The 25,331-nt window shown below is 44.3% G+C and overlaps 1 protein-coding gene across 1 annotated transcript in view; it reads right to left on the minus strand.

Annotated features, from left to right (window-relative positions):
* Positions 1 to 21,229: 21,229 nt before the first annotated feature.
* Positions 21,230 to 25,331, minus strand: part of LOC144698748 (SH2 domain-containing adapter protein B-like) — a 196,178-nt gene continuing 192,076 nt past the window's right edge. The window contains exon 6 of the mRNA XM_078570513.1: positions 21,230 to 23,633. Coding sequence (XP_078426639.1) covers positions 23,450 to 23,633 — 184 coding nt within the window. The 3' untranslated portion in view covers positions 21,230 to 23,449. The remainder of the gene's footprint in view (positions 23,634 to 25,331) is intronic.

Below are 25,331 nucleotides of genomic sequence, written 5' to 3' on the forward strand. Positions count from 1 at the left end.
TGGCGAATCTAAGGGAGAACAATAACATGTCATTAGTTTAAGTCATCACAATGTCACTGTGCATGCCAGATACCCTGGTGAGACAATGGAGATCAGTATCATGATGCCATTGTCTTTCATTGATCAGTGGGGAATCCAGTTTTGAGGATCCCATCAATAATGAGGTTACACAAGAATGTTTGTATCATCCGAAACTCTCACCTCTGTGCACTGCACTCTTTCATCTGACACCCCAGTGTCTCTGCGGCTCTCGATTTCTAAGGCATCCTGCTCGGTACGCGTGAGGATTTAGAGATTTTGGGGGCCCCTGCCAGTCCGTGACCTTCCGTCGTCTTCTCCTGAAAGGACGGAGGAGCATTGATTAGTTTGCTCTCTACCTGCAGCACCATTGCAGCCTGGCCAACCCCAGCTGAGAAACAGCTCGCAGGGCAATCCAAGTCATGGCCCTTGAGCCACAAGGCACTCAGTCCAAATAGCCTGTGTTCACCCACTTGGCCAGCTCTGGTGTCACTGACTTATGGCACTCTAACACCCCTGAGCTCCACGGGTAGGCTGACGGCCAGACCTTAACACTGCAACACACTGATTGATGCCAACACAGTGCTCACCCTTCCTGAGCCCAGCAGGTCATTAAACTTCTTGCAGCACTAGACCCAGGCATCTGCAACTGAATTTCAAGCCATAATTTCCTGTTGACAAGACCAAAAGATGTCTTTGTCGCTGGCAGCCTTCCAGCGGCTGCCTGTACCATTTTTAAATCTGCCGCCAGGTCACCTTTGGCCCCGGCAGCTGACATGTCTCCACCCCCACTCGGCCCTTACCGACCAGTGAGGAGCCACCGTTCATGCTGGGCGGGTCTTAATTGGTCCGCCGGCGTGAAATCGTGGTCGAGGGCCGATCGCAGGCGGCAGCATCTTTTCCGGCTACTTCCGGGCCCGCCCATCACGCACACCCGCCAGACTAAAAATTCTGCCGTGTGCGTGTGTGTGCGAGGGAGGTGTGTGTCTGTGGATGTGTGCATGTGTGTGTGTATGAGAGAGAGGAGTGAGTCTGTGTGAGGCAGAGAGGGTGTGTGTGAGTTTGAGTGTGAATGTGAGTGGGTGCGTGGGTGTGTGTGAGTGTGGGTGTGTGGGTGTATTCGTGCATGTGGGAGAGGGAGTGGGTGTGTGTGTGGGAGAGAGAGAAAGAGAGAGGTGGTGTGTGTGTGTGTGTGACTGAGAGGGAGGTGTGTGCACATGTGAGTGTGTATGCGAGAGTGAGAGTGTGTGTGCGAGTGAGAGTGTGTGTGCGAGTGAGTGTGTGCGAGTGAGTGTGCGAGTGAGAGCGTGTGTGCGCGAATGACAGTGTGTGTGCGAATGACAGTGTGTGTGTGAATGACAGTGTGTGTGCGAATGACAGTGTGTGTGCGAATGACAGTGTGTGTGTGAGAGCGTGCGTGTGTGAGAGAGGGCGATTGTGATTGTGTGTGAGAGAGAGAGAGAGAGAGAGACAGGGAGAGTGAGGGAGAGAGAGTGTGTGTGTGGGTGAGAGAGAGAGAGAAAGAAAGAAAAATTGGGTGAATGTGTGTGTGTGTGAGAGAGAGATTGTGTGTGTGTGTGTGTCTGTGTGACAGCGAGAGGGAGGCCGTGTGTGAGAGAGGGGGTGTGTGTGAGAGAGAGGGGGTGGGTGTGTGTGTGTGTGTGTGAGAGGGGGTGTGTGTGTGTGTGTGTGAGAGAGAGGGGGTGTGTGTGTGTGAGAGAGAGGGGGGGTGTGTGTGAGAGAGAGGGGGGGTGTGTGTGAGAGAGAGAAAGGGGGTGTGAGAGTGAGTGAGTGAGAGAGAGAGAAAGGGAAAAAGAGAGGGGGAGAGGGAGAGAGAGAAAGTGTGTGTGAGGAAGAGAGAGCAATAGGGTGTGTATGTGAGAGAGACAGAGAGAGGGTGTGTGTGTGTGTGTGGATGTGAGAGAGAGAAAAATTGGGGTGTGTGTTCGTTTGTGTGTGTGTGTGAGTGAGAGAGAGAGGGTACGTGTGTGTGTGTATGAGAGGGGTGAGCGTGTTTGGGAGAGAGGGGCTGTCTGTGTGTGTGAATGTGGGTGTGTGTGTGGGTGTGTGTATGCGTGCGCGAGAGGGTGAGGGTGAGTGTGTGTGTGGGTGCGAGAGAGAGAAAGAAATTGGGTGCGTGTGTGCGTGTGAGAGTGATTGTGTGTCTGTGTGTGTGTATGAGAGAGGTGTATGTGTGAGGGAGAAAGAGTGTGTGTGTTTGACAGACTCTTGCTGGTAAAATCAAATTTTATGACAGAAGAATGAAAAATAGTTTTGTCTTATTTAAAAGACTAAACTATAACAAGAAAGGCTTAACTCATTGTGATAAGCGCATTGGCAGAAAATAAAACCATTTCACAAAAACCCTCAAAACTGTTTGAAATTAATAACATAGACAGCAGTGCAGCATTTTGCAGAACTTTCTCAGATCAGCACTTTAAAACAGAAAATCAAGTGTTATCACAAAAGGTTCAAAACCTGTTTTTACCTCAAAAAATGCTTCTCTCCCTGAAATATGCACTTTTTGCCAGAAGATAAAAGCTTTTCACAAAAAGCTCAAAAGCTATTTGAGAGCTAAAAAAAAGTAGTAATTCAGAAGAAAATACTGAAATCACTGAGGTAAGCACTCATTGACTGGAAATCAATACTTTTCACAAAACATTCAGAAATTGAAGTACATCTCAGTTCAGGCTTTTCTCAGTGAGGTTAGTACTTGTTTGCCAGAAAATCAAATGTTGACACAAAAGAGGCAAAAATTGGTTTCACTTGACAAAAATGCTGGTACATCACAGAAAATGCTTAACTCACCGAATACCTCACTTTTTTTCCAGAAAGCCAAACCGTTTTGCAAAAAAGCTTAAGAATTCTAAGAACTTCACAATGGAAACAGTGCTACATCGCAGGAAAATGCTCCAATCACTCAGACCTGCGCACTTTGGAAGAAGATCAAAACCTTTTGCAAAAAAGCCCAAAAGCGTTGGCACTGTGGAAAAAAACGGCACATCACAAAAATAATTCATTGGGCAGAATTTTCCCACAATTGCATGAAGTTTTACCCGCCAGCCATGATGGCGGCTTTCCCAAACCCACCACAATCTGCATTCCTGGGAAACGCGCCATTCCCATGGCGGGCAGACTCTCATTGGCCCACTGGCTCTCACCCCACCGCTGCATCGCGCTGGGCGCCATATTTAAAGTCCAGCTGGCGTGCACACATCTCAGTGCTTCCAGCTCACCAGAAGACATGGCTCTGAAACTGAAGACTGCAGTCCCCAGGTTCAGAGACGTGTCCCGAGAGCGCCTTTTGGACACCATGGAGGGCTGCTGGGATGTCCTGTACACCGACTCTGGCCTCAGGATGGGCAGCAACAGCACTAACCCGGCTTGGGAAGAGGTGGCAGTGGTGGTCAGCGCCAACGCCCTTCAAAAGAGGACAACCACCCAGTGCTGCAAGAGGATGAATGATCTCCTCCATTCCGCCAGAGTAAGTCACTCTTCTCATCACTCTCAACTCACACACTCACAAACCCATCACACATCCACAGGATCTCACTCACCGCCAGTTCGAGGGACATCACCATTCACTCCCTCACACTCACCGTCATTATCCTCATCTTGTCCATGGGACCACTCACCACCCACACAGGCCAGGCAGACTTATCATCTGGCCTGACAGGCGTCCTGATACACTCTCGCCATCTCTATCCATGCAGGACAAACTGGATCACAATAGGAGGGAGAGATCACAGACAGATGGAGGGATGCCGGAAATCAAGGTCTTCAGAGACTTTGAAAACAGCCAGCCAGCTGGCCGGCCACAATCTGGACCGGTCCTGTGCTGACAGTGAGGTTGGCGCTGCTCTACCAAGTGAGGGTCCAGCAGTGCAACACCCATCAGACAACCATGCTGTGAGTGATGTGTCCTATTTCACAGGCCACTGCCATGCACTAATTATCTCTCCTTGCTTCCGCAGGCACATCTGCCAAACAGCCGACAGAGTCCATGACCCAGGGCCTCCAATCAAGCCCCGAAGAAACCTCTGAAGAGGAACCTGAAGGCAACCTCCCTGGAGTCTCATCACAGCGTTCACCCACACCCTCCACCAGCGCAGAGACACACATCTCGGTGGGACCTAGCTTTAGAGTAGCCCCGGGATCACAACCTGATGAGCACATCGCACACTCTTATCTACATCAGGTGGAGGCATAGATTTACCTGGCATCCAGCACTCAGAGGACTGCCGGAGGCCAGAAATTTGCTGAGACCAAGTCAGATGACGAGCCTCTGGATTCGGTCATGTCACAGTTGCTGGAGCTGCAAAGGCAAGCTAGGGAACAACAGGGAGGGATGTCCACTGCAAACCTCAGGTTGCAAGGCACGATAGAGGAGTCCGTCCACCTTCAGGCTGAGGTGATAGCGCCGGCATTGCAACGCACCGAGGTCAACACTGGCAGGATGGCGGCCACCATGGAGACCTTGGTCCAGGATGTCACTCCTGCACTGCTTCGTGGGCTTAACTCCTTCGCTGATGCCATAGTTGGCCTCCAACAGTGTGTACGTGAGGGGGATCCTGGGCAGCTCAATCTCACTCCAGCTACCCCTTCTCCTCAAGGAGTCAGCCAGGGGCCCTCGGGCACCCATACAGATCAGCAGGTGTAATCCCCCGGGGCCATCCATCCAGGTGACGCCAGGAGTGTCCAGCTCATCCGAATCCTCTCTTCCTGTGACCTCAGCAGCTCCAGCTCCACAGGCCGAGGAGGGTGCCACTGCTACACAGCAGGACCCCAAAAGCAGGCTGGGGCCCTCCAGGTCTTGGCCCTCCAGAGGACACCCGCCAAGGTCATCACAAACGGGATGTAGCAGTCAGCAGGCTGCCTCCACCTGCGCTGTGGATGTCTGGGGAGCACCAAGACATAGCAGCAGGGTTAGGAAGGTTAAGGAGATGTAGCTGCACAGCCTGGACACGAGTATTCATCACTTGTACATGATGTTCACTATTGTAAATAAACTCTCAACAATGTCTCGCTGCCTATGGCTCCTTGTTCTGATGAACAGTGTTCATGTCACTCAGATGTGGAACCTTTCTGCACAAGATAAAGACAGGTATCTCAGTCCAGGGCCTCTTCCCTGTGCTCTGTGCAGCCTTCAGACCAATGTGATGGTCTGGCCTCACACTCCTGGGCCTCACACTCCTGCACCTCGGCAGTGCTGGTCATTGCTGCCGGAATGTCGTGAGCAGGCATCAAAGAGTTCTCTCATTCTCTCTGTGTACTCTCAGTGCCTTTAGGGTGGGGCTGGCTCCCATCACACCAGCATCTGTGACCAGTGACACTGTGCTCTTGAAGGGCTCAGGTGTTGAAGGCGGACAAAGGATCAGATGCTTCTAAAGTTTCATGGCTGCGTCTCTGAGATGGCCCTGATCATGGAGCACAAGCGAGCTGACCTCGGCCAGACAGGAGTCAGCCAATCTCAGAGGCTATGTGAAGATTTACGGAGTGTCCTCACTGCATGTTGTCATCATCCTCCAGCAATCGAGCTACTATTAGGGCCTCCATTGTATCTCTGTGACAGGAGCATTCTCACAGAGGGTATTCACACTGCCATAAGCCAGACTGGAGTCAAACGTTCACGGATGTGCTGTCAACAATCTATGGAGTCACCTCACTGCATGTCGTCGTCATCCTCCACAAATCTGGCAGCTATGAGGACCTCCCGAGTGTGCCTGCCTCATCTTGCCAGTGCGAGGGCCTCATCCCCACCTCCGAGGATTTCCTCACTCTGATCCCGGTCAGAGTCCTCCTCATCGGAGGAGACCACCAGCTCCTGCATCTCCTCCTCAGCCAGCTCGTCTCCCCATTGGAGCACCAGTTTGTAAAGGGCCCAGCAGGTGACGACGATGCAGGACAACCTCTATGAACTATGTTGCAGGGCTCCACCAGACTGGTCCAGGCACCGGAACCTCATTTTCAGCATCTCAATAGTCTGCTCCCCCAGTATAAGCCTCATTATAGCGTCGCTCTGTTGCAGTTTGATGCCACCACTCAGGTGTTGGGGAGGCGGTGGTGTACTGGTATTGTCACTGGACTGGTAATCCAGAGACCCAGGGTAATGCCCTGGGGACCAGGTTCGAATCCTGGCATGGCAGATGGTGGAATTTGAATTCAATAAAAAATTCTGGAATTGAAAGTCTAATGATGACCATGAAACCATTTCCAATTATTGCAAAATCCCATCTGGTTCACTAATGTCCTTTTGGGAAGGAAATCTGCCGTCCTTACCTGGTCAGGTCTACATGTGACTCCAGACCCACAGCAATGTGGTTGACTATCAAATGCCCTCTAAACAAGGGCAATTAGGGATGGGCAATAAATGTTGGCCTAGCCAACGACGTGACACCCACATCTCAAGAATGAATATTTAAAAAGTCATCAGCCTCTGCGGGTAGCCCTTGTCCCCGATGAACCAGCCCAACTCCAATCCTATCAATGTGGGTGTGCCTAAACTGTCTGAGTTGCAGAGGAATGGTCACTTTACACAGCTTCTGTAGACCCTGGAAGACTCCAGGGATCTGTGACCGACTGAGGATGTAGGAGTCATGCACACTCCCTGGAAACCATTCGCCAGGCTCCATGATCCTGATGTACTCCTCCTGCAGGATGAAAGAGAGACACACGTGGTTAGCATGGGTGTACTAAGAACCTGTACTGGTTAAGTCTGAAGGCCCCTTAATGCTTCCCGGAGAGTATTGGCCACCACTTGGATGGCCAGAGATTAGTGCACTGTATGGCTGCCCAAAACCCCACCCGCCTCCGCCTCACTCCACCTGACCGATTGGCGGCAGCTTTGCCCATTGGGCTGCATGTTGTGCTCTCAGCTCAGGCACAGGCATTCTCCTAACCCACACTGCAAGGCTGCACTGTTAGCTTGAACCATGGGGGAGGTTGGTCCAAACTGGGATGATGACATTGCCAGGGGCTGTGAGCACCTCCACCAGTGACTGCTGCACAGCCAACTTTAGCAAGGAGATTGTACAATGTGCGCAGTCATCCAACTGTTCTGCAGCCCACTAAAGCGCCCATGACTTTACGGTCTGTGCCAGGGAGGCAGGGTGGCGGCGGGGGGGTGGGGTGGGGGGGGTGTGAAAAGCTCTGGACCACTTGGTGACACTTTGAAGCCTCTGCATTGCTTGAGTGGGCAGATAAGCTAGAGGCCCGACTCCAATCCTATCAATGTGGCTGCACCTAAACTGTCTGAGTTGCAGAGGAATGGTCACTTTACATAGGTTTCCCTAATGCATGGCCAATTTCCTCACCCACCACCCCACACCCCGAATACTTGTGCTCTAAATTCAAGGGCAGGCCCTTGGGCCCCTCTCCACAAGTCCCCTCATTATCCAATTTGATGAGAGGAAAATAAAAAGAAGCATGAGCAGAGCCAGGAGTAGTAGAGAAGCGCGAGAGAAGCCAGGAGCTGAAAAGGAGCTGGAAGAACAGAGGTGACTGAGGGAGTTCGGTGAGGAGGGAATGAGGTGATCCTTTGAGTACCGTGAGTTCGGAGTTCGGTCGGGTAAGTATTTACTACTTTTATCGCTTATAGTTTTTAAGGTCTTATTTTGTGGTTCATCGTTTGTAAGGGCTATATTTTGTAACAACGAGGAGCAGGGAAGAAGGGCCCGAGAGTAATTGATATTATTTGATATTAAGTATCTTCCAAAAGGTTTAATTTAATTTAAAGGGGTAAGTCATGGCAGAAGAGCTCAAAGCTGTGGTGTGTTCCTCCTGCTCTATGTGGGAAGCCGGGCACATTTCCAGTGCCCGGGGCCAGCATGTGTATGGTAAGTGTCTCCAGCTGCAGCTCCTGGAAGCCCGGGTTTCGGAGCTGGAGTGGCGGCTGGGGACACTGTGGAGCATCCGCGAGGCGGACAGTATTGTGGATAGCACGTATAGAGAGGTGGTCACACTGCAGGCTAAGACTCCACAGGCAGGAAGGGAATGGGTGACCACCAGGCAGAGCAAGAGGACCAGGCAGGCAGTGCAGGAATCTCCTGTGGCTATTCCCCTGCAAAACAGATAGACCGCTTTGGATACGGTTGGGGGGAATGGCCTCAGGAAAAAGCAGCAACAGCCAAATTCTTTGCACCATGGTTGGCTCTGCTGCACAGGGGAGGAGTAAAAAGTGTGGGAAAGCAATAGCTATAGGGGATTCAATTGTAAGGGGAATAGATAGGTGTTTCTGTGGCTGCAAACGAGACTCCAGGATGGTATGTTGCTTCCCTGGTGTTAGGGTCAAGGATATCTCAAAGTGGCTAGAGGACATTTTGAAGGGGTAGGGTGAATAGCCAGTGGTCATGGCACACAATGGTACAAACAACACCTATGGTACAAACCACCACCTTAAGAGCAACTAGGGGTGGGCAATGAATGCTGGCCCAGCCAGTGAAGCCCACATCCTGTGAATGAATAAAAAAAAAGATAAACAATCTTGCCAGAAAATCATAACTTGTCACAAAAAGCTGAAGGGCAGTTAGCACTTCATTAGAAATAGTAGTGCAATTCAAAAAAATGCTAATTAATTAAAAAATGTAAAATGCTTACCTCACTGAGATAAGACCAGCAGAGGGCGTGAATGGGTTTGACTGGGTGTGAGTGCCTGATACTGAAAATAAACATCAGAGGGCGATGACTGTGTGTTTGTGTGCTACTGAAAATAATCAGAAGAGGGCAATGGATGAGTGTGTGCGTGTATCTGTTAAATTGTAAGTAACCAGCAGAGGGTGTTGGCTGAAGTGGTGTTTGTCACAGAGTTATAAAGGATAGAAACAGGCCCTTCGCCCATCGTGTCCGTGCCGGCTATCAAGCACCTATCTATTCTAATCCCATTTTCCAGCACTTGGCCATAGCCCTGCATGCTCTGGCGTTTCAAATGATCATCTAAATACTTCTTAAATGTTGTGAGGGTTCCTGTCTCTACCACCCCCTCAGGCAGTATGTTCCAGATTCCAACCACCCTCTGGGTGAAGAAATTTCTCCTCAAATCCCCTCTAGACCTCCTGCATCTTATCTTAAATCTATGCCCCCTGGTTATTGACACCTCCGCTCAGGGGAAAAGTATCTTCCTATCCCTATGTCCCTCATAATTTTGTATACCTCTATCGGGTGCCCCCTCAGCCTTCGCTAAGGAAAACAATCCTAGCCTATCCAGTCTCTTTTCATAGCTGAAACACTCCAGCCCAGGAAACATCCTTGTGAATCTCCTCTGCACCCCCTCCAGTGTAATCACATCCTTCCTATAGTGTGGTGACCAGAACTGCATGCATCTGGGGGTTTATCCATTTTTAAGCCCGCTAAAACCTCCTTCCTTTCAATGCTAATTTGTTCAAGTATATCACAGTCCCCCTCCCTGGTTTCTACACCTACATTGTCCTTCTTCATAGAGAAGACAGGTGCAAGGTAATCATTCAAAATCTCACCTATATCCTCCAGCTCCATGCACAGGTTGCCACTTTGATCCCTAATTGGCCCTACTCTTCCCTGGTTATCCTCTTGCCCTTAGTATATTTATAAAATGCCTTGGGATTTTCCTTTATCTTGCCCGCCAGTGTTTTTTCATGCCCCCTCTTCACTCTCCTAATTACTTTTTTAAGTACCCCTACATTTTCTATACTCCTCTAGGGCTTCCGCTGTTTTCAGCCCTGGGTATCTGCCAGAAGCCTCCTTTTTTTTTTCCTTATCCAATCCTCTATATTCTATGTCTTATGACATCCAGGGTTCCCTGGACTTGTTGGTCCTCCCCTTCACCTTTACGGGAACACGTTGGCCCCGAACTCTCACTATTTCCTTTTTGAATGACTCCCACTGGTCTGATGTAGACTTTCCTACAAGTAGCTGCTCCCAGTCCACTTTGGCCAGATCCTGTCTTATCATATTGAAATTGGCCTTCCCCCAATTCAGGACCTTTATTTTCGGTCCATCTTTGTCCTTTTCCATAATTTCCTTAAGTCTTACAGAGTTTATGGTCACTATCCCCGAAATGCACCCCACTGATACTTCTACCACTTGCCCGGCTTCACTCCCGAAGGTTTGGTCCAGTACCGCCCCTTCTCTTGTAGGACTTTCCATGTGCTGGTTCAAAAGGCTCTCTTGAGTGATTTTAAGAATTCTGCCCCCTCTAAGCCTTTCACACTAAGACTATCCCAGTTAATATTTGGAGGAGTGGAAATCCCCTACTATTATTACTCTATTATTTTTACACTTCCCTGAGATTTGCCCACATATCTGCTCCTCTATCTCCCCCTGTTTGGAGACCTATAGTACACTCCCAGCAAAGTGATTTTTTAAAAATTCATTCATGGGGGATGTGGGCGTCGCTAGCTAGGCCAGCATTCATTGCCCATCCCTAATTACCCTTGTTCAGAGGGCATTTAGAGTCAACCACATTGCTGTGGGTCTAGAGCCACATGTAGGCCAAACCCCTTTTTGTTTTTAAGTCCGACCCATATGGCCTCATTTGAGGAACCTTCTGAGATACCATCCCTCCTCACTGCAGTTATTGGCTCCTTGATTAATAGTGCAATGCCACCTCCTGTTTTACACCCCCCCCACCCTGAAGATTCTATACCCTGTAATATTGAGCTGGCAGTCCTGCCCTTCCCTCAATCATGTCTCTGTGTAGCAACAATATAATATTCCCATATGTTAATCAACACCCTCAATTCATCTGCCTCACTTGTAAGGCTCCTTGCATTAAAATAGATGCAATCCAACCTTTCATTATTCCCTTGTGCCTTAATGGGTCTATATTTGCTCTGCCTTCCAGGCTGACTTAGTTTCTCTTCTATATTTGGCTGTGCATCACCCCCTACTGTACCTCCAATCTGTGTCCCATCCCCCTGCCAAATTAGTTTAAACCCCCTAAAAGTAACTGGCCGAGGGCGATGGTTGAAGATGTATGTGTGTGTGTGTGTGTGTGTGTGTGTGTGGAGGGGGGGTATAGAAAATAACCAGCAGAAGGTGATGATTGACGTGTAGTGCGTGACACTGTAAATAACCAACAGAGGGCGATGGCTGAATAAATGTGTGTGTACTGAAACAGGCAGAAGAGGGTGATTGCTGAATGGGAGGGATTGTTTGATACTGAAAATAACCACCTGAGAGAGATAGCTGAAGGGGTGTGCATGTGTGTATGTGTAAGATACTGAAGATAATCAGCAAATATCAGGGCAATGGCTGAAGGAGTGCACGCATGTGCACGCGCATGTGTGTGGCATGGAATGATGGCTGCAGGGGTGTTTTTGTGTTGGCCCTCCGTAAAAAAGTCATACAACACAAAAAAATGAGAACATGACTCACAGAGCTAAGCACTTTTTGCCAGAATATCAAAACTTTTCACAAAAGGCCAACAAATGTACAGAATGGTTCTGGCTCTCCACGTACATGAATTACAAAGGATTAGCATGCAGGTACAGCAAATAATTAGGAAGGCAAATGGGATGTTGATCTTTATTGCAAGGGGGATGGAGTATTAAAGTAGGGAAGTTTTGCTACAACTGTACAGGCATTGCTGAGACCACAGTTGGAGTACAGTGTATGGTTTTGGTCTCCTTACTTAAGAAAGGACATACTTGCATTGGAAGTAGTTCAAGGAAGATTCACGAGGCTGATTCCTGTGGTGATGGGGTCATCTTATGAGGAAAACGTGTACATGTTAATGAAAGGTTGGCCTATTGGAGTTTAAAAGAATGAAGATGATCTTATTGAAACATGTCAGATTCCAAGCCAATTGAAGTATGAAACTTGACACCAATACCATTCTTGATAATCAGTTTATTTACAGAATGTAGCCTTGCTCATGCCCGCCCACACTCTCCACCCCATGTCCCAGCAGTCCCTCTTCATAAATGCTCTCAGTACTTAATTAAATTCTTAAAAATATAATTAACATACCATTAACAGATTCCCTTTTCCTTAAACAAAAACTTTAACACTCTCAAATAATTACAAAACAAATCTCCATATTTTACATAACCTATAATAGTACAAGACGCCCCTCTTCTCGGACATCCAACAATTTCTTCAAGCACGAATTCCTTTATGTAAAGTAGTCCGATACTTAGTGCCTTGCCATTTTATCTCACAGACCTCTTTTCTCTCTCTCATTTATTTTATACAAGCAAGGCCATTTCTCAATCATACTCATTGTTCAATGTACACTATCCTATAGGAAATGGTTATCCACATATTACTTAATGGGCTAACTTTTCTCAAAATCCCATATTTATCGCTTCTACTAGGACCAGTATTTCTGCAGCTAAGGTACTTTTACCCACATTTTTTACTTTCTTGGCTTCCCAGGCCGAGAGAAAACACTTTCAATTTTTAATCACCAAGAATTTTATAGACTCAGCTGTACTCAAATACCCATCAAAAGATTAGCAAGGAAGCATCACTGAAAAGGACTAATTTCATGTCCTTTGGGTCACCCAAAGTTGCTTTGCTCTAAATTTAATTTCTGTACTGTTTTATTTGCCCTCAAAATCTCCACGATTGTAGTGTGTTTCATCACAGTACTGGTTTCCAATATGAGCTAACTGGCATTGTGTCTTGTAAATACAGTAACTATCACTAGAGAAAAAGTACTAGGGAAACTAATGGGGCTAAAGGCCGATAAGTCCCCTGGACCTGATGGGCTGTATCCTAGGATATTAAAGGAAGTAGCTACAGGGATAGTGGATGCACTGGTAGTAATCTTCCAAGAGTCCTTAGATTCTGGAACGTCCCAGAGGATTGGAAAATGCCAATGTAACACCCTTATTCAAAAAGGAAGGGAGACAAAAAAAACAAGTAACTATAGGCCAGTTAGCTTAACATTGGAAAACAGTTAGAGTCTATTATAAAGGATGTAATAGCAGAGCATTTATAAATACATAATCTAATCAAGCAGAGTCAGCATGGCTTCATCAGGGGAAATAATGCCTGACAAATTTATTAAAATTCTTTGAGGAGATAACAAGCAGATAAAGGGGAACTAGTAGGTGTAGTATATTTGGATTTGCAAAAGGTGTTTGATATGGCTCCACATGTAAGACTACTTAATAAGATAAGAGCCTATGGTGTTGGGGGCAGCATGGATAGAGGACTGGCTAATTAATAGAAGACAGAGAGTTTGGATAAAGGGGGAATTTTCAGGATGGCAACCTGTAACTAGTGGAGTGGCGCAGGGATCAGTGCTGCAGCCACAATTATTTACCATATTTATTAATGACTTGTATGAGGGAAATGAATGTACTATCGTCAAGTTTGCGGATGACACAAAAATATGTGGGAAGGCAAGTTGTGAGGATGACACAAAGAGTCTACAGAGGGATATAGTGAGGTTAAGTGAGTGGGCCAAAAGTTAGCAGATGGAGTATAATGTGGGAAAATGTGAGGTTATGCACTGTGGCAGGAAGAATAGAGGAGCTGAATATTATTTAAATGGAGAAAGACTGCAGGAAGCTGCAGTGCAGAGGGATTTGGGGGTCCTCGTACATGAATCACAAAAAGCTAGCATACAAGTTCAACAGGTAATGGGGAAGGCAAATACAATGTTGGCCTTTATTTCAAAGGGAATGGAGTATAAAAATAAGGAAGCCTTACTAAAACTATACAAGGCACTAGTTAGACCACACCTAGAACACTGAACAGTTTTGGTCATTCATCTAAGGAATATTGTGACAGAGCCGATTGTAAAGGTTGAATTTTTCAAATCCCAGAGGGAAACCTGAAACAACTGTCATAACCATTTTTTCCATTTGTATGTTTCGAGATGCAGGCTTTGAATTCAGTAGTAAGAAGGCCACCGAATCTCAAGAGGCTTTTTATGAAACTAAATTAAACATTTATTAATGCAAGAAAGATTGTAAACACATACATATGTCTACAAAGTTACAACTATAATAGCTACAAAAATCCCCTAATTAATCTGATTATCTGGTTAATTAATCTGATTCTCCCCTGTTAAGGCAACAGTAAATCTCAGACTGAAAGAGACACCGAGCAAAGCACACCTGGACAGTCGCATTCAAAATGAGTTTCTTTCAGCTCTGGGTCCTTGCAGACAGCAGCTTGAGGCATCTCACACTTGTTGGAACTTAAAATGCCTCTGCCTTACTATCTCCTTTCTCCTTTATACATATCTTTCTCTTTGAATGTAAATTTTCCATTGTATCACTAGGCTTTTAATTTTACCTCTTCTAATAGTAACATCCTTTGGTTCCACCAATTTTATTAATAAGCTGAAAAAAAATAAACACATTGCTTGGCGTCTTCTAGCTAGGTGTAAGATTTCACCCATTCTTTTGAATGGTTTATTTAATAACACAAATTTCCCCCTTGACACCTATGTTTCTAAACTTCCCCATGTTTATCTATTCAACATTTCAAACCTACTTCTTTCTATACATCAAAGCCTCTAGACCAGCTGGCTTTAATCCTACTAAGACACACACTCAGACACAGACACCACCAAAGTCTATTTTTAAAAATAATTTCCAATAACAGTATAAACATTAATATCTCTTCATGACAGGAAAGATATACTGGCATTGGATGCAGTCCACAGAAGGTCCACTAGGTTGATCCCGGGTATGGGGGGATTTTGTTATGAGGAGAGGTTGAGTTGGCTGAACCTGTACTCACTGGAGTTTAGAAGAATGAGAGGCGACCTTATTGAAACATATAAGACTTTTAGGGGGCTTGAAAGGGTAGATGCTGAGAGTTCATTTCTCCTTGTGGGAGAGTCCAGGACCAGAGGGCATAATAATCTCAGAGTAAGGGATTGCCCATTTAAGACAGAAGTGAGGAGGAATTTCCTGTCTCAGAGAGTAGTGAATCTGTGGAATTCTTTACCTCAGGAGGCTGCAGAGGCTGAATCATTAGGTATATTCAGGGCTGAGATAGGTAGATTTTTAATCAGTAAGGGAATCAAGGGTCATGGGGAAAAGGCTGGAAAGTTGAGTTGAGGATTATCAGATCAGCCATAATCTTATTGAATGGGAGAGCAGGCTCGATGGGCCGAATAGTCTGCTTCTGCTCCTACATCTTATGGTACATAACTCACTTAACAGTCAATCTTCATAACTGCTTGTTTCTTCTTTGGATGCCCTTCACATGTGTCTTAGCAATATAATTAATATATCATTAACCCTAAGATTCTAAGCGGGCTTGACAGGGTAGATGCTGAGAGGATGTTTCCCCTTGTGGGGGAACAGAGATCTGGCACACAGTTTAAGACAGAGATGAAAAGGAATTTCTTCTCCCAGAGGGTTGTTAGTCTTTGGAATTCTCTTCCACAGAGAGCACTGGAGGGTATGTCTTGCATATATTCAATGTTGAATTAGACGGATTTTTGATTGACAAGGGTGTCAAGGGTTATGCAGGGCAGGCAGAAATGTAAAGTTCAAACCACAATCAGAGCAGCCATGATCTTATTGAATGGCAGAACAGGCTTGATGGGCCAAATGACTTACTCCTCACAGAATCTCACAGTGCAGAAGAGGCTCTTCGGCCCATTGAGTCTGCGCCGACACGTGAGAAACACCTGACCTACCTACCTCATCCCATTTGCCAGCACTTGGCCCATAGCCTTGAATGTTATGACGTGCCAAGTGCTCATCCAGGTATTTTTTAAAGGATGTGAGGCAACCCGCCTCCACCACCCTCCCAGCCAGCGCATTCTGGACAGTCACCACCCTCTGGGTTAAAACAGTTTTTCCTCACATCCCCCCTAAACCTCCTGCCCCTCACCTTGAACTTATGCCCCCTTATGACTGACCCTTCAACTAAGGGGAACAGCTGTTCCCTATCCACCCTGTCTCTGACCCTCGTAATCTTGTACACCGCGATCGGGTCGCCCCTCAATCTTCTCTGCTCCAATGAAAACAACCCAAGTCTATCCAACCTTTCTTCATAACTTAAATGTTTCATCCCAGCCAACATCCTGGTGAATCTCCTCTGCACCCCCTCCAGTGCAATCACATCCTTCCTATAATGTGGCGACCAGAACTGCACACAGTACTCCAGCTGTGGCCTCACCAAGGTTCTATACAACTCCAACATGACCTCCCTACTTTTGTAATCTATGCCTCGATTGATAAAGGCAAGTGTCCCATATGCCTTTTTCACCTCCCCACTAACATGCCCCTCTGCCTGCCGAGATCTATGGACACACATGCCAAGGTTCCTTTGTTCCTCAGAACTTCCTAGAGCCATGCCGTTCATTGAATACTATACTTGTATTTGTGGGTGTTAGGAATGAGTTTTAGTTTTAAAGTTTAAGTTTGATTTGTATTTCTGTATCTGTGTGTTAAGAAAGGTCAAATGGAGTTTTAGTCTCACTTTAAAAGGCTGCTTGCTTTTCTAATGAGACGTTTACGACCCCTATTAAGTGAAAGTAAACACAAGAGTAGGAAGAACAGTGCTGTTGCCTAGCAACAGTGGGCCAGATAGGCAGGTTCCTCTCACAGACAGTCACACACAAGAAAGACAGCAGTTTGTTTTGGAAGCTGTTTGAGTTCAGTTGGTTTGAAGGCAGCTGTGAAGCAGAAGCAACCTAAAAGGGGGCAGATAGTAAGTCCCAAACTGAGAAAAACCCCAAAAGTTTAAGAACAAGAGAAAGTCCAAAGAAGACCTTCTAGTTAAAGGACAGGAACCTGAAAATGATCCTGTTAAGTGAAGTTAAGAGTGATGGGCAGAGAGGAAGGCGCCAAGCTTCAGATTTAAAGTGAGAACAGTTTGCAAGAAGCAAGAAGGTTCAAAGAGACAACTGAAGGTCTATAACTCTTTGCTATGGGCATGTGAAGCAGTGGTGTACTGATAAGACTGAGTTGGTGAGAGAGAGTGCATGGAAGACAGCTTGAGTGCACGTGGTGACCCAAGGAAGAGGAACATCAGGAGGGGAGTTTGAAACCCTGGAGGTGAACCCTTGTGCAAGGTGTGTGAGTGAAAACGTCAGTTTGGGAGAATATTCCAAGGCGAGGTCCTGGAGAGCGGAGATTGGAATCCGTTGTGTGAAGGACGGAATTCAGTGAGACTGGTTGGCTCACAGTGTGACAAGCATCTGGGGGGAGTTGAGGAGAGATCCATAGCATCTGGTTGAGGTGGCATCTGTCATTTGGTTTCAGAGTGTGGTGTGTCTGACCACAGGGTGCCTATTGGTTTACACGGACTGTGTACTTACTGTGAACATTAGAGTATAAGGTAGCTTTTGTAACTTGTGTTATCCTTACAAATCTGTATATATCTGTAAAAGTGTAGTTACGGGTGAAGAAGTATTGCAAAATAGTTCATCATTTCTTGTTGAATAAATGTTTTATTCTTCTGTTAAAAGTTCATCAGCTGACTCCTATGCCTCTGTTCAGTAGCTACTCTCCATGTATCTAAACATGCAAAATAAAAGTTAGGATCTATCTAGCTGGGTTCCACTCTGGGATCAGGCTTGTCCAGGGGTAACCTCAGCTGTGGATCATAACAGGAACAAGTTCTGGGACAGCCTTATTCAAAAGGATTGCATTGCAACAGGATTGGGACCAGTCTTCCCACAGAGAGGTGAATTTATGTGACTACTGTTGAAATTTAGTGAGAGCCAAGTACTTCACCATAGATTAAATCAGAATGTGGATAATGTAAAAACACAGTAAATATTTTATTTTACTGACATTTATTAATTCTTTCACTAAAGTGCAAAACCAGCATAGATTAGCAGAAAACAGATTCCATGGAAAATTGTCAACTCCAACAATTAGATAGTATGATCTAATTAGGTGATTAATAGTTATCCTTTTATTTTTGTATTATCAAGATTGTTTCTACAAATTAATATGATTAGTAGATTATGAAATTCGTCATTTTCAAACCAACCATAGTATGTGAGGACAGCCCACTGCATAAAATATATTTATTGCAACTATAAATCACAATAATTCCTATACAGTGCGTGTGCCAATACCATTCTTCATCAGACTGCATCATGGCATGATCAACCTTGCAACTGGCAATTAAAAACATATTACCTATTTTCTCCATGGGAAGAAGTGTACATGAATAGCAACAATGTAATTCATACAGAATTTCTTTGCACAAGATTTGTTTGTGCAAGGAAGCAGTCTTTTTCTTCAACTGCAGGTTTTAAGCACAGATGTGAGTGCATACTAAGCCAAGTCACAACACTTTGGCAAAAATGGTTCACATTACACCTGACTAAAATAATGATGCATTGCAGATGGTGCAGAACACATTGCTCCAGGTTTTGTGGCCTGTCGCTTATCACTGACCCTGAGAAGCTGTTCACAAAATTCTAGTGATCTCCGTCATGTGAACATCCCTTTCCCTTTTGAATCTATTGCCAGGCGTCCAGCAACAGCATAATCATCGAGCAAGATTAGCAATCATTCACCTTGAAGCATTCTCACAGATAAAACAGGGGGAAAAAAATGCACTCTATTTTTAATTAAAAATTTGCAGAAGGTAAATTATTGGGACGTACACATGGTAGAAGCTGAAATATCAAACAAAAAGTCAGAAAATGATTTCATGGAGAAATTTAGCACTCTTCACCTTTTTAGTTCCAGAGGCATTGGTTAGTTGGGTTGGTTTAAAAGGACATAAATTCTTTTTTTACCTGGGGAGATGAGTTGGTCCAAGTAGTAGATGGACAGCTGCAGGGACCATTAATGTAACTATACATGATTAGGCATTACTTTGCACACAAAAATATAAATTGTTGAATTTGCACCTGATGAAAGAAAACAGAATTAGTTTTTCAGGGTCAGCAAGGTTGTTAAGCATCAATTATGAACTTAGCATGTTGCTAAAAACCCAGTTACCCTTCATTAAACAAGGTGCAAATTTTCAAGGATCTTTACAGTGTGACTGATAGCAAAAAATGGCAAATTCTTTTCGGTTCAGTGATTTTACTTGATCATAGTTTGCAGAGACTTCAATAGCACACCCTATGGAAAAGCATGGAACCAGTGACAGGGACTTCAGATTTTCATATGTATCTGCACATGTGAAGTTGCTGAGCCTTTCAGAGGAGTAATGAGTGCTGACAGTTCCACATCAGTATACTGCAAAATTTGGGCCATTCAGGTACCATGTTCAAACAATATACTCATGAATTCTTTTCAAACTCTAAACATTTGTGATCTCTGAACTTGGCAGCACAGTTTTGCTTTGAGCATTACGAGAAAAATTATAGAAACTTACAAACCATTAATAGTTTTGAAGAGCTGTAACTGTGAAACAGAAACACAAGCGGCTGAGAAAAGCAAGCAAAATGATTTAGAGCCTTAATCCATGGCCAATATCTATGACAATGTAGGTTTATGGCAAAATTCAACCTGAGTTTTAAAACACATTGATGAACATAAATGTGCACAATGCAATTTGTATAAAATAATAAAAACAAGTGCATTCCAAAATCTGACAATACTTTAGAGCTGCATTGATCTTGCCATTTATAGGGAATTATGCAGACAAGGTTATTTCCCAGCTATTTGTGTGCCATCACTGGTTTCTCTTTAACTCAATTCAAAGTGAACAGGAGATTGGGAAGAGAATGGAAAATGGCCGGTACTGTTGATGGTATGTGCCAGTCTAGTCCTTACAGGTAGAATTCTCTCAAAATTTTATTTTTCTTTCATCAGGCACCAATCCAACAATTTTTTTTGTCTGCAAAGTAATGCCCCAGTGTGGGCTGGCTGGCAGGCAGGCCCACATCATTTTGGGGAAACCTTCAGCTGGGGTAACCAACCTTCAATAAATCACTGGCAGGAATGGGCTCACAGGAGGAATGCACCCACTGCCTAATTAGGCTCATTAATTATCCCTGAATCCACCAGGATTTAGTGATGGCTCAAGGATTCTCCCTACACAGAAGGAAAAAACAGTAAAAACTGGGAAATAAGAGTACTTGTCTGAACTGGTCTTGTATACCTTAAAATAGAACACTAGTAACAACTGGGAAATAAGAGTGCTGGCCCAAAGTGTTTTCTTCCTTCTGGGTAACTTGCATGAGCTGGCCGTGCCTCCTACAGGCTACCCTCCCAGGGGTTCCCTCTTTCAAAGGCACTTAGTAGTACCTGGATCGTAGGAAGGGTGTGCCCGCTAAGAACCACCCACCTGCCCTTGCATTTGACCCCACTCACACCACCCTCGCCAGCCACCCCCTCCCCGGGACTCCCAGACCGCCCCACTCCCGTGATGATCTCTGGTTACAGCCTCACTGTTGTACCAGCAGCAGTCACTGCTCACAATACGCTGTCATTACTGGAGAGCTACTGGCTTCTGATTGGCTGGCAGCTTTCGGGGATGGGCACTTAATTTGGTTGGGCCCCCACCACCAAGGCAACGTTAGTTCTCCAACTGGTGGGTGGGTCCCACGACTGGAACACTGAATCCAGCCCAATGTATGTGGTTACATTAATGATTCCTGTAACTATCCATCTACTTTGACCAATTCATCGCCACAGGTAAAAAATACTTCATTTTTTTCAACCAACACAACCAACCAATGCTTCTGTAACTAAACAAAGGTGTAAGAGATAGGTTGCTCACTATGAAACATTATCCAATGAAAAAAATGACCAATAAAAGAACAATAATTTTCCTTCACAAAAACAAAAATACCTGGAAAAACTCAGCAGGTCTGACAGCATCTGCGGAGAGGAACACAGTTAACGTTTCGAGTCCGAATGACCCTTCAACAGAACTAAGTAAAAATAGAAGAGAGGTGAAATATAAGCTGGTTTAAGGGGAGGGTGGGACAAGTAGAGCTGGATAGAGGGTCAGTGATAAGTGGAGATAACCAAAAGATGTAATTTTCTTTCGTTACTAGAACAGTGATGAGGTCCAAAGTTAGTGGACACTGGTTTATATTATCCCCCATCATGAAAATGTAATAACTTTTAATAACTGGCAGCTCACTTCATCATAGCATAATCTGCCCACACATTTCATCAGATAAAACAAAATTTCTTTTATTATGAACACTTGACATCAGTTACTATTGATGGTCTTAGATGGGAAATTCAACTGAGCATTTTGTAAAAAAAAAAGTCACCAAATAAATTGAGAATTTTCTTGTAATTAAATTGTCTAGTTTAGATTCCAATGAAAATCAGAGATTTCACAAAGTCTCAAAGCAAAAGGAAGTCACATTGGGAAACACAAAAAATATTTTCTAACAGTGAAATTTTATTTGTAGGACTTTGCTGTGCACAGATTAGCTGCCGTGTTTCCTGTATTAAAACCACTACACTTCAAATGTACTTTGTTGGATGTAAGCCTTTTATGGCATCTCTTTAGCTCATGAAAGGTGAGAAATCAATGCAAGTCTTTTTACCTTCCATGCTACAATTACATCTTTCCACCAACAACAATGCTACAAGACTTGAACCCAACAACGTGCCTAATTTAAACTTGCAGTTTCCAATATAAAAGTGATGATAGGAGTTTCTAATGGGAAAAGCTGACAAACTGCATTAAGTCATATGATTTTTAATACATTGTACAAGTTTTATGTGTTACAAGCTTTCATAGAAAACCGAGTCAGATGTCCAAACCATACAAAATGCGATTTTAAATATGCTGAAAGGACTCTTATTAGCCACTATAATATCCCCATCAATGCAATAGAGGGAGACAGCAGGAACAAGCAATTCATGAACAAGCACCATTTTTCTCCCTTGAAAACCTATCTTAATTCCATTGTGGGATGTTCACTTCAGATAATGAGCTTTGGGACTTTAGAACCTGTAGAAATTCTTTACAATATTATAGAGTAAGCAGCTTTTAGTTAAATTAGGACAATCACAAGGGTGCATGCATTCAAAGTAATCTAGTTTTGTAGTTAGCATGGAAATTGATAGGAGGTAATTATAAACAAACCTGGAAAAGCAAAGTAGAATGCTTATATAATGGGTCATATGAATAGCAATGCAGTTTCATCTTTATTCTTTTTGTAACAGTACCTTACTGAAAGATTTTGATAGAGTGGATACAGAGATAATGTTTCCACTTATGGCAAAGAGCACAACTAGAAGCCATCAATATGAGACAGTCACCAAGAAATCCAATGGAAAATTCAGAAGAAACTTCTTTACATAAAGTGTTGAGGTGGTGGGACTCACTACCACAGGGAGTGATTGAAGCGAATAGTATAGGTGCATTTAAGGAGAAGCTGGACAACATATAAGGGAGAAGGGGATAGAGGGTTACTTTGATAGACAAGATGTGAGGAGGCGTGAGTGCCAGCATGGACTAGTTGGGCCGAATGGCATGTTTCTATACTATATATGCTATATAATCCTTTGTAATTATTAATTTTTCCCTTTGAGACAGCTGAAACATAACCAAACTTGAAAATCTGAACATATCTGAAACTTGACTGAATTGAAAACTGAATCAAATTTGTTGATTCAAAACCTCTTAGAATTTCACTTTCGCCTCTGAGACAGTAGGTATTGAATTCAAGTCCAGTTCCAGCAATCTAAACACATAATCTAGGTTGACAATTAAATTCTGAAAAGGTGCTGTGTTGGTAGAGGTGCTGTCATTGAGATGAGACATTGAACTGATGTCCTGTCATTTAAGGTGATCACACGGCATTATTCAAAGATCTTTGACCAACATTCTTCTTCAAACATTGTCAACAAAAGATCCTATTTACCTCATTTACTGCTTGGTGTGACTCTATTGTGCACAAATTGACTGCTTTGTTTGCTAACAATATAAGGGTGACTGCACTCTGAAAGGAATTAATTGAAGTGTGAAGCACTTTGGCATGTCCAGAGGGCATAAGGTGCTAAAGAAATGAATGTTCCTCCTTTGTCATGAGTATATTTTGGGTTTTTTTGTAATCTATAAATATTAATGAAAATACCAATACCTAACATAAAGTTACATTTTTTTTGTGTGCCTAAAGCTAAAAAGCACGGTGGAGTACTCAAAAGGTATCATTACACTGTACCAAAAGTGATAAAAAATATATTTATATATTAAGCCACAGTATTTACAGATACTCATAAATAATCACCAAGGTCAGAGATCTAACTGTGTAGAATTATATGCACCATATTATACTGTATCAAATTTTACTAACTTCAGATAAGGAAGAATTTAAATATCTTAGTAGATTTATGAAATGTCAGTAACAATTCTGAATTGCATTAGGTGCTTATTTGAACAAAATAATATTCATGCAACAGTACCACATGGTAAATGTTATAGTGTCCACACAGGAAACACACAATCTTAGTTTGCAGTCATCAGTCTACAAATATAACTGAAATACACAACAGGGTCACTTGGTGATGATCAGCCCAATCCATGCATATTGAAGAAATTGATCAATCTCCCATCCATAGGAAGGAAACTGAACTAGTGGGGAAAAAAATTATAATGTTCGCACTGTTACAGGGTAGAGAAGTGACAAATGTTCTGCTCCTTTAATGGGTAGCCTCCTGGTCGTATAGTGGTGTATAACCTCAGGAATGCTGTCAAATGGAAGGCTGTTCTCTCCCAAGATGTATTTATCTTTGGTTCTAGTCAGTTTCATGTGCATGAAACCTTGGCTGCTCCTGTAAATAAGCAGAATTACAAAGAATGATCAACCACAATTCACGAGTTCAGTTGTGGGCATAATTACATTTATTTCCTAAACTCAAATAAGATAAATTCTCGTTTTGAGACAATTGGTCCAAAATGGTTTCTTTGTGTGCCAACAACTCATTTCTTTCCTGATCAAAATCCTTTTTCGTTGTTCCAAGAATTTCATTGAGATGCTTTTACGTTCAAACAAAACATTTGAAGAAACTTTATTTTCTCCTGATCCCATTCACTATTTGTCTTTCGAGAGATGTCAACAGCCTCCTCATTCTGGACGTTTCCTTTCTAAAACTAAGGGCAGAATTTTCCGTGCTCGCTGGCAGCGGGCGTGATAGGTGGCATGCACGGAAAATATGGCACGATCGGTTTCACGATGGCGGGAAGGCGGAATAGGATGAACTCAAAAGGTTAGTTTATTTGCACACACTCAAGATGTGGGAGGAGGGTCGCAACGTTGCCTCATTTGCATTCATACAGTAAAAGAGGGATAGAGAAGAAAGATTTACAGTGCAGAGACCACAGAGGAAAGAAATATTGTTTCTAGTGGGTTCCAGAGTCCAGAATCAAAGTCCAGTGAGATATTTCTTCATGGAAGTCGGCAGGTTGAAAACCGATACTGTATAATTCACTTTTCCAGTGGCGTTGACTTCACATGATGAGATAGGCATGCAGTGATGAATCAGTCTTGTAGGCGATGGTACAGAAGTTCCAGCAGAAACAGTGTAGGTGGGGACAGGTATTCACCATGGCCAGAGCCCCTTTTGTGTGAAGCTGCTTGTAGGATAGTAAACCGCAGACTGAGTTTACAGTGCCACAAGGCAATATTACTGGTTCCACATCCAAAGGCCCATGTCACATGACTCCCACTTCTTCAGACAGTCTCTGACAAAAGGTGCGTGTCCCTCGTCTCAGTCCCTAAAATATCTCAACCATTAAGAATTGAAAGGAAGATGATGAGGCCCTTTGTCTCATCAGGCGAGCAGACTTCTGTTGGCCAGCCTGGGTTATGAAATGCCTTCGTATAGCTCTCCTCGAGTTTCTGTGATACTGCCAAGTAGTTCCTTTTGTTCGGGGTCACAGACAGACATAGATTCAGCCATTTTAAGAGGTCTTTGAACATTTAAAATTTTTTAGAAATAGCCATGAGGCCATCGATATATATTTTATTAAAAATATACAGCGTGAGGTCTTAGTCCCTTCACATAGTGGTTTGTGTTTGGGGCTGAAGAGGGAAGATGGGAGGCTGGAGTCGGTGTGGGCGCCTGGTCTATAACGTGGAGTGATGGTGGAGGTGGAAACCACATGCTTCATGTCATTTGATGGCAACGGGATCATCCAGATCCCATGTGTGTGTTTGCTGGATAATTTATTTCTCTGATGGAAGTTGAGTTTCATGGTTATTTGCCAGAGGCTTGGGAGCCGGTCAGTTGAAACATTGTTAAATCAATGTAATCCTTGTGGCCATGCCAGCCTGCCAATGGCCATGAAGCCTCGGACTGTGTCACAGTTTCCCTTCAATGTTTGGGCGCTGGGTTCCTGAGGGGTAGGAGTGGAACCAGGCAGGGTAGGACCTAACTGAATGATAGAGGAAAGGTGTTGGAGGAAGATGGTGTGATCAATGCGTCAAAAGCTACAGACATCTCACTACTCCTGCAGGCTTCTCTCCTCCT

Source organism: Cetorhinus maximus, chromosome 2 (genome assembly GCF_964194155.1).
Source record: "Cetorhinus maximus chromosome 2, sCetMax3.hap1.1, whole genome shotgun sequence".
NCBI classification, from domain to species: Eukaryota; Metazoa; Chordata; class Chondrichthyes; order Lamniformes; family Cetorhinidae; genus Cetorhinus; species Cetorhinus maximus.